Consider the following 10,945-nt stretch of genomic DNA (forward strand, 5'->3'; position numbering starts at 1 on the left):
TTCTAAAAATTCTAAATTCTTAATAAAGTGAAACTATTTAAATTAAATTCTAAAAATTCTAAATTCTTAATAAAGTGAAACTATTTAAATTAAATTCTAAAAATTCTAAATTCTTGATAAAGTGGAACTATTTAAATTAACTTCTAAAAATTCTAAATTCTTAATAAAGTGAAACTATTTAAATTAAATTCTAAAAATTCTAAATTCTTAATAAAGTGAAACTATTTAAATTAAATTCTAAAAATTCTAAATTCTTGATAAAGTGGAACTATTTAAATTAACTTCTAAAAATTCTAAATTCTTGATAAAGTGAAACTATTTAAATAAATTCAAATAAATTCTATTAAAAAGCACTCCAAAGTGAACTACCTGCACTTTGCACCTGCAATTTAACAATTGGCACAGCACGTTTTAAAAAAAATCGTCCGTCAAACAGATCGCTAGGTTAGATAATCAGACGCACAGAGCTCATTTTAGGATTTACTAACACAATCAAAGGCGATTAATAGAAAGCATTCGTTACACCCGGCGGTAATAATACGAATTCTCTCGCTCGTATTTCATAATTTATGAGTAAATTGACGAAGGGATTAATTTCAGGAAAAAATCGAAATAGGTTGTTCAATTGAATCCTGTGAAAGTTAAATGGAATCGAAATTACTGTAACAGGATTGAGGTATAATCTCCGAAATTGCCTTGGCGTTCATGCATGAAAACTAATTACATTTGCATATAAAAACGATACAAAGGATGGAACCATTAAAAAATCAGAGAATATTAAGGGGCGGTGATCAACAAGTAGTCCTAACGAAATATTAGAGAAGCTACGGTTTTCAGACGGTAGAGACAGAAAACGAGCAATTAGTAACAGACCGATGGCCTGTAATAGCGTATCCGATCAAAGAGACCTGAAATATATAGCCTATTCGTACATTAATTGAATGAATTTAATTTATGTAATGACATATTAAATACGAATCGTAGCGAGCGTGTTTCATCGATGACGGTGGGCTTGCTCTATCCCCCGAGATTTTCATTCTAACGTTTCCATTAATTCGAACTCGACCGGTTTACACTTTACAACAACACTCTATTTCGTTGCTTTGTTACGCTTGAAAATAATATCCCGTTTACGTTGAAACGTCGCTTAATTGTTCGCGTTTCGTACGAACGCGCGCGCGATTTCTCGCGTTTTAATCGTGATTACACGATTCTCTTCGCGTTCGTTCAAATTTACCGCGATTCTTTTTCAATTTGCACATTTCAATTCTCCAACTTCTTATTTCACTAGCATACCGCGTGTAAAATAAGTCACCTAATTATCTTCCGTATGTGGGTGAGGTAGGAGAAAATGTTTGTGCAATTTAAATGGCTTCAAGGGGTGAATTAAACGGAAGGAAAATTTGTTCAATGGAAAAAAATGGGAAAAAATGAAAGTTTCACGTTTGACTTCAAATTTTAGAGTTTAAGGTCACACATACTTAAGGTGACATACTCTGTATAACTTAGGAGGAATAAATTAACAATTGTCAAAAAATAGAAATAATATAAATTCTTCAGTTATCTTTTTTAATCTCCCATACAACATTCTGTCTCAAAATTGTACCACAGTTGCACGTTCTGTGACGTCCAAAAGATCAAATTAGATTTACCTACTCGAAATGTTATCTAAAGAAGAAAAAAGACGTGATCAAAACCTTATTTCCTTCTCGACAGAGAGTAACATTTTCCCCCGAAGAAGAATTTGGGCGGGAGGAGACTGGGGGGACAGTTCGAAAAGAAATTGGAAGCTAAATTAAAAGGAAAATTGCATGGATGTAGCGGGTGGAACGGGCACGGTGTGAGCATAGAAGCAGAACAATACAATCCGGCAGCATCAGTCTGTGCAATTTAGTCGATCATGAAAGTAATTAATGCGTTCGGCTCGATTCCCCTCGTACAGGCTCCCGCTGTTAATGGAATAGACGAAGAGGGGAGCAGGTTGGACACACACACACACACAGGAAAAGAAAAAAAAAAGGGAAACAGGAAATAAAAAAAGGAGGATTCGGTGAAACTAAACAGAGGCAATTATTACGCGTGCCGCGCACCGAGAGCGACTGATAAAATTCAATTGGACGGCATTGTTCTGGAACAAACTGTAAATAGAACACGGCCGTGGCGTATTTATAGTCGTCGATAGCTGCACGTTCTCTTCGAATTCGTGCTCTCTGTTCTACAAGAAATGCACCCGGAGAATTCGGTACTCCTGATTACATCATTGCTCTTTGATATTTACCGCCACACACCATTGCGTAACCCCTCGATTCGTTAGGAAACAGAGGATACTTTGCTGCTATTTTTTACGAACTTACAAACCTTCGATTCGTTACGAAACAGAGGTTACTTTTATCCTAAGATTTTTTATTATCCTTTCTGCAATTTTTCTGTTATTCCTACGAGTATTGTCACCCCTTGTTCCCGTTCGAATATAATTACCACCGACGTGCTCGTTCGAGAATACCGCGTTACAAGATTTCCCCTATATCGACACTGCAACGAAACGAAAATCACCGCAGTTCGTTTGTAATGCAGATCAATGCGAGAGACGCTGGAAATTTATTGCACCGTATACTGTTGCGGAGATGTAAATATCGGAGGACACTTCGACGCGTGTAAACGTGTCCCAATTATTCGTATTAGGCTTGAGGTGCACCGGTGAGATCAGGTTTAGGTTTTAGGTACATCACCGTGAAGCTTCTAAAAATAGGCGAAAGCTTCCGAATTTTTTTCGTTGGTAACTGCCGAATGAAAAGTTTCAAGTTTCTTCAGTTTTCTTCTGCAATTTTTGAAAAGTAAAAATGTTACAAAACGATGGAGTTGTGTACGCCATTAGAGAAAAACGAGAAAAATGAAAATTGTCCCTTTAGAGCAGAATAATTAATTACGAACAAACAACTTAAAGTGATCGTTTAGATAAACAAGTAAAAGTCTGTAAAAGCTGTAAATGAATTTTTCTTTTTTTCACGCGCAGTTTCTGATCGAGTAGAGTTTTAATTAAAGACGAAGTGAAAAGAAATTTAATTTACTTTTGTGCGTACATTAAATCTCGCCGTTTTAAATGCCATTAAAATTTACAATGTTTCAACGTAGTTCACTTTAATCATTTCAACTTAATCCACTTATAAAAGCAACGGTAATTATGTTTTTCAAATAATGGAAGCTTTTAACATTGCTGAAAATATTATACAGATTATTTAAGCAACGGTTGCTTGATAAAGCTCACCGTGCGGTTTTCATTAATTACTTGCAATATTTAATTCTGCACTAGAAAGGTGATATTAAATGAAAGAACCGCGTATACGAAAAACACGTACATGTAAATATTGGAAAATGGCATGTGGGTTGAATTATTGCAAAAACGAATTTCGCGTATGAAGAATTGAACAAGCAAATTGTAAATTATAAATAATAACTGATGTTGGGATGAAAGATTGTGATATAAAAAGAATTTTTCCAGACTGAATTCTACTGAAATCTATTGAAATCCACTAAAATCTACTAAATTTTACTAAAATCTAGGAAAACTTTTAGAAAAAAAATTAAATTAAATTAAAATTCTTAAAAATTAAAAAATCTTACTAAATTTTACTGAAATCTTCTGTATTGTACTAATTATCTCTTGAAACCTACGGAAATCTACTGAATTCTACCGAAGTCTGCTCAATTCTACCGAGTTCTACTGAAGTCTACCGAAGTCTGCTCAATTCTACTGAATTCTACTAAAATTTACCGAGACCTACTAAAATCTGCTTGCCGAATATGAAGCAAACCTCTTTCTCATCACAAATTCAATACAAAATTATTGAAAAATCATTTCCAAAAATCTCCAATTCCAAAAAATCATTTCAATGTTACTAAAATCCTAAACAAAAATTATTCATTCTAGACTCTCGAAGTGTAACAAGCACATGTAAACATTTTTACTAACATATCACACTATCACAAGAAAATACAATTTAAATAACACAATACTTTCAACAAGAACGTGACGGGTGTCCCAATACTTATCCACACCACTGAACATACTAAAAATCGAGATATCATCGACTAAGAGTGATCGTCCTCGTGTAGATTATTTCACGAGCATTATTCTTCCGCAGATTTACGTAGACAATTACGGAGACAATATTTTCCCATTTGGAGCGCGGTCGTTGCGCCAAATGGGTATTTACGAGAAGACTTAAGGGAAGCGGATGCCACATAGCAGTAGTTATTTATGCTATCGTAAATGCCCTGTTATCGTGTTTTACATCCGTCCTTTCCTTACACCGAGACTCGTTGTCAAACTCTACCGTCCACCCCTTTTTTTTCCCTCCACGGCGTAGAAACATTTTCATGATTATCACGATCGCGTCAAGGTAATCACAAGTCTGGCTGGTTTATTTTTTGTTAAAGGTGCAACGTTGCTGGTGTTGCTGTACATGAGCCCTCTTCTCTTTGGCCGAGTTTCGCTTTAATCACGATCGGCAACTACTTGGACGGATCTTGGCTCAATTTACAACGAACTATAACTTCGAGGACAGGAGCCATCCGAAATCCTCCACTATTCGGCGTATCAGAGAAAGTGGCTACATCGTTTGCGTCAATGAAATTGCCAAAGGGATACCAAAGTCGATCTTCTTGAAGATTATATACACACAGAGAAAACATCGTGATTCATTTATTAGACCTATGTCACACCACCGCTAATCTGTCACCCCAATCATCGATCACTCTTCATCATTTTAGTACAACCATCACGGAGAAAAGTATTGGCAATAAAAAGGGGGAGGGGGAGGGGGGAGATACGAGGAAGTATTTGAACTTGTCCGGGGAAGATTCGGCGATTCGAAAAGTTGTGAAATTTCAGGTAGACGTGTGAAATATTTTCACGAGTAACGCGCGGATTTTTCTGTTTTTTATTCGAATTTGCTGAAAGTCTTCGCTGTAATGAAAGTTTGCAAATTAATTTTATAGTTTGATTATTTGATGAATGTAAATAATTCGCGATCGGATAAAAATTGACCAAATTTTCAACGCTCGATAGTTTTTATGGTAGAAAGGTGCAAAAAAATGTCAGTATGTGAAATATGATTTTTCAGTGATCAAAGAAATTTCAGTGTATGAAATATGATTTTTCAGAGCAAATATGATTTTTCAGTGAAAATAACGATTTTTCAGTGAAAGTATAATTTTTCGGTGAAAATATGAATTATCAGAGCAAATATGATTTTTCAGTGAAAGTGTAATTTTTCGAAAATTCGTTGTACCTCGTATACCGATCATCAATTATTTTCTCTTTTCCAAAGAACTTTGAGCAGAATACGGGCTACTTATCGACATACGCGACACGCACTTACTAAAAATTTCATAATCTTTTCAACGTTACGAATTCAAGACTATTCCCCGTTAGTATACTTAACGAACGCGTACGAAGAGAGGATATTACGAGAGTTGTATAAGTAATGGTATAAGTCTATAATTTGTTGTAGCATGATGTACCCAAAAGTGCTGAATTGTTAATGTTTTTCTCCTCGTACGGAAACGAATTTATTAAATCGCTATAAACTATCTGTCCGAAGAATTTACTCGAAAGTCATACGTATAGTGAACAGAGACACACGAAAAATTCGCCTTCCTAAGTACACTACGAACATATTTATTAATTGCATCCTCTATATGACTGTGATGTTTCCATTCCTTCTTAGTTCATTAGAAAACGAATACAAGTCTGATTATTCACGAGAAAATAGAAGGGAGTTCGTAATACGAATAAAATAGTTTACAGGATGGTTCACGAGATAACCATTCGAACCAGAGATCAAAACGATCTACGATCCAACGTCATATTTATCAACGTTCCGATACGATTAAATAAATAAATATGAACAAAGGTAAAAGAAAGAACGGAAGAAAAAGATACCGAAAAACGATATGAATCTCGCGAACGAAAAGCGTAATTCGTCAGACATAGTAAAGTACTTACACACACACGCGTGTTCGATTAATCAAATCAAGTAACATCATGAAAGATGGCCGTCGAAATTTGCCACTTGAACATTTAGAGAGAAAGAGCAATAACTTTAACGATTAATCGGGACAATTACAGCTGTGCTGATTATCAGGAGAATAGTTTGAAATAATTTTCTGAATCTGGTGTCAATATTTTGCAAAAAAAAAAAAGGAAAAAAAAATTTCATTTATCATTCAACACATATTAGACGTAAATTTAATTAAACTTTGCTAGAATGAGACAAGTGTAAATTACCTGTGCGAAAAATCAATCTTGTTCTACGAAAAAAAAAAAAAAAGAAAGCTAACTTCTTAAGTTCGTTAGTTGTATAAACATGCAATCTTGACCAAAAGTGTTAGACACCTTGATTATTGCAACTGACTGCGAAAACTACTTCCTTGAAACCTTTCCATTGTTCCTCTTCCTTTGTCGGCCAGTTCAAAGGAATTTTAGAACAGCTGACAAGGTTTATAGCGGGTCGTAAAACAACAGAGTGATTCATAGTTCTGCTTCTTCTCAAATCTCACAATCTGCTGTTGGTACTCACAGCTAATAAACGTCAGCTTGTCTTCAATTTTGCTGTTAATATTTTGAGAGTTGGAAAGTTTTTCTCGAAACGAGTAACCATCGATGCAAGTTACTTTCTTTTCTTTCTTAATCAAGATAAAAGTAAGAAAAAGTTTCTGCAATTGTCAAATGACAAAATGAATAAAAGATGATTGTTTTCACATGTGAATAGTTTCATTTCCTCTCAATACAACAATTTTAATTTATTTTTAATTAATTCATACTTCGCGTGGTGTCTAATACTTTCGACCAAGGCTGTATAAATAGAAATTACTCTAACCTACATACCAAGTAATAATAAATTCATTTCCAAATTCTTCTCACACTAGTATACATATATCACACTTGTGTAAACAATTCGAATACTTTCGATACACCTTTCCACCGTCTCTACTTCAACTTCTCACCTCTTCGCCTCGCAATACTGATCCTTCATTTTCTCCTGAATAAACTATCGTTCGAATCAGCCATAAACTTAAGAAATAACGAAACTCTGTTAGTCGAAAGCCGAAACAAGGGGCGAATGGTTAACAAAATGTGCAGAAACAGTTGCGCCATTATAACGAAGGTGGAAACAGAGTAACAAGTTCGCAGCTGAGAGGTTTGATAGGGTAAAACGTGATACACAAGACTTCTGTGTTCAAACTTCGTTCACTTAAGATGCAATCAATAAAGATAAATGTTTAACGATCGATATACAGAGTGGAGACGACGACAGAGAGAGAGAAAGAGGCATTGGAGAAAATGCAACGTAACGGCACACTGCCACAGAACCAGACAGAAAGTCGTTAAACGTCGAAGTTAATCGACAGTTTCTGCGGGAAACGTTTTCGTCGCGGGGCAAACCTCCGGCGCTACTTTCCCCGGAAAATTATTTCAAACTACAGAAAAAAGACCCGGCAAACTATAAAGCTAAGCCGACTTTCTCGAGCTTAACCGCGATAAATATAGAAAACCAGGAACAGAATTCGAGGTGTGGTTTTTACACGTTATTGTGGCGCGCCAATGTCGAAGATCCCGAGAAAAATGGCGAACCAAGAATTGTACCACCGATAATATCGTCGCCGATGTTCGAAGTTGTAATGCGAAAGGATCTCTCTTAGGAGAGAAGAAAATTGAACTCTTACGAATTCAATATCAAAATTTATGTATCCGACGAGAAGGTACATGAATAAAGATAGGTAGCAATACTGTCATTGTGTATGTTAGACTACTGTGAATATTTTTTAATAGGTTTATAATGCGTTGACTACTTCTCCCGAGTTTCTAGTTGATTTATATGAAAGAAAGATGAAAGAAAAAGAAAAAAAAAAGAACAAAAAAAGAAGAAGAAATAATACGGAGTATGAGTGTAATAATGAACGTCACTGTGCGTGTGAGAAAGTAAGAAGAAAGAGAAAGAGGAACTGTATAATGTATATGAACAAGTTATCACTTCCGTTCGTTGTTATTTCTATGTTGTCTATGAAACGGGGGATAAAGATGGCAGAAAAGAGGAGAAGAAAAAAAAAACCACTATTAGGAAGTTGTACACCCGAATTGGCGAAAATGCTTTTACATATAGCTATCACGTTGTAAATACTGTTACATTCAATCCGTTCGAGCTGCTGCCTGTCACCGATGCCAATATTTCTTTTCTTCCTTTCCTCTCGTTTCTGTACCGATAAGCTCAATGCGTTACGAAAGTTAAGTATTAAAAAGAAAAAAATGCGAAAAAAAAAAAAGAAGAAGAAGAATTTATAAATCGTATAGCGTTTGTTCGTTCGAACTGAAGAAGTGTAATAACTGAATTAATTTTGCCCCTCTGGTTTTTCTTACGCACTCTGGTTTCCTTCCTGGCTGATATTATTCATTTAGACAGCGAATAAAGCATGAAACCTGAATTCCTTCTGTTGCGCGTTGTACGTTGCAACTATATAAAAGCCGCCTTGATTCGAAATAATGAAACTTATCGATTGTATTTTAGAGGTTAGGTATTAAAAAAAAGAATGAAAAGAAGGCAGAGAATTCGATAATTACGCGCTTCTGAAACTTGTTAGGTGAGATATATATATATATGTTTTACGCTGGTTCTAGAAAGAAGAATTAATTTTACCCACGGTAATAAAACGAAAAAAGAAGAGAAACACGCGCGAGCGCGCCGAGTTGAGTTCAGTTTGCGAATGATTAGTACACCTGTATACAATTTAAAGGAGGATCTATGTGTACAAGGGAACGACTTAACTAGTTGAATAGTTTATTAAAAAAGAAAAGGAAAGAAGAAGAAAACTTCAACCTCTTTGCGATTATACGACTCAACGAGCGCTCCCACACAATTAGGCAGGAAGTTCAGGGGCGGCCTAGCAGCAAGTTCCTGAGTCCAAGGAAAAAAAAATGAATAAATAAAGAGAAAAGAGAAATACAAAAATAAACTTTTATCCTTACACGCCGCATATTACTGGGACCTGCGAGTTATCAAAGTTGCGCCTGGGGCGCTCCAAACTTTGTCCTGCGGTTAAAACTGTTCAAAAGCATCGTAGTCATGCTCCGGACAAAGCGCAATCATTGATCGGAGCATCGACTATGGTATCCGCTAGTGGCGGATGTATTTTCTTATTCTGTTTTGAGGCTCTTGCCGGAACATTTCACGCATAAGTTACTGAACTGTAATGCAATCATCGTTACTGTCCTAATAAACCTTAACATATGAATCTGTACCAAGTGTCTTATATTTATTCTTCTCTCTTGCGTTGCAACGAAACGATTTTTTCAATCATTTCTGTGATGATTTTTTAACTATGATGGAACGAACAAATTTTGAGAAAATGGTGAATAGGATGAGAGGCAAATTTCTCTTTTTTGTGGAAAAAGTGGTAAAATATCGAAAGGAAGTTTTATTTAATTTTGAAAATTTTTTAATTTTAGATTTCTAGATTTGAAATTTTACAATTCAACTCTTTATCAGTATAAGAGAAATATCATAACTGGGATTTTTATGCAAATTCATATTTTTGAGAATATAGTAAAAAAAACTAAAACTGAGGTAGAAAAATATTTCACCTGCCAGGTACTACAGAAAGCACTACAATTTGCATATTTTTTCATATTACGTGCATTCTGTACATTTCCTACAAATGCACAAAAATCCGCAGCCTAATCATAACTGTAATATTCAACTCTTCAGTGCAATAATTTCATTTTCTCACCCTTCGATGCCGCTGATAAAAATACTTTCAACACAAACTAGATATAATTTTAACCTAAATTTAATACAAAAATTTTTATTTAAAAACTTCACTTTCCATGGTGTATTTTTTCAATAACATATCAGCCACTATACAAGACACACTCAGAATACATTGAACGCGTAGAAATATGCGGACACAAATATTGTATTGGTAAAAGATTGCAGAGAGACGATGTTACTTTGACTGGCTATCACGTTGACCGTTTGTATTGAAAAGGCCGGCCGAGCAGAATATCGAATAGATCCAAACTACCGCAAACGTTCGTTACGTAGACAGTCGCTTTGTGGATTTACAAACGGAAACCTGTTCGTCAATTTCACGTCCTACATTCCATGCGTGCTTCACGAACTTCTTTTTGCGTTAAAAAAAAAAACATGTCACGACGTTGGAGAATACTAAATTCTACTGTAACGCCGCGCCGCGAGATCGTTAAGCAACGAAAGATCGTATACTTCGGTGAAACGAGAACACTACTCCTGTTACGCCGCGTAAACGTCTCGAGTAGAATTGTTTGAGATAATAATTCGCAGCAACTAGGATACGGACGAACTTCCGTTACGAGTTGCTTGTAAATGCTTCTAATAAAACGACACTGTGTATACTTCGACGAAATTATTTTTTCTAAAAAGAAAACGGAGAATAATCACGAAATAGAAAACGGTGTTCGTTATTCTAACTGTGCTGGTTGCATAGATGAAACTGGGATAAAAATGCTTCGAACGAAATTTATATACCTACCGAGTAAACCATTTATTTTTAATTATTCCGTTATTAGTGAATCGATGTAATTTTTGTTTTGTATAATATAGCTCAGAGGCCCTTAAGATGATTATAGTTTGTTTTTTTTTGCAAAGTTTTCAAGGTCCCCTTCAATTTTTTGTGTGAATTTGCGTAAGTTCGAAGCTTAAAATTAGAACACTTTTTAGAATCGTTGCTAAAAAGTAGGAAACGCCTGTTTAAAATTATCCTTGCGTCTCTATGAACATGATTGATCTAGACAGTCGTCTGAGATCTTATCTCGTAAAATTGACGCATTTAGAGAGTGCGTCAGTGTCGAAGTAAATTTCTGTTGTAATTGTTGGAAATGACGGATTGTTGAATTAACTGATATGATTTT

At 35.2% G+C, this 10,945-nt stretch overlaps 1 protein-coding gene across 1 annotated transcript in view; it reads left to right on the plus strand.

Annotated features, from left to right (window-relative positions):
- LOC108571902 (suppressor of lurcher protein 1-like) overlaps positions 1-4,510 on the plus strand; it is a 261,339-nt gene extending 256,829 nt beyond the window's left edge. The window contains exon 7 of the mRNA XM_017934059.1: positions 4,438-4,510. Coding sequence (XP_017789548.1) covers positions 4,438-4,499 — 62 coding nt within the window. The 3' untranslated portion in view covers positions 4,500-4,510. The remainder of the gene's footprint in view (positions 1-4,437) is intronic.
- Positions 4,511-10,945: the final 6,435 nt, after the last annotated feature.

Source organism: Habropoda laboriosa, unplaced genomic scaffold, assembly GCF_001263275.1.
Source record: "Habropoda laboriosa isolate 0110345459 unplaced genomic scaffold, ASM126327v1 scaffold67, whole genome shotgun sequence".
NCBI lineage: Eukaryota > Metazoa > Arthropoda > Insecta > Hymenoptera > Apidae > Habropoda > Habropoda laboriosa.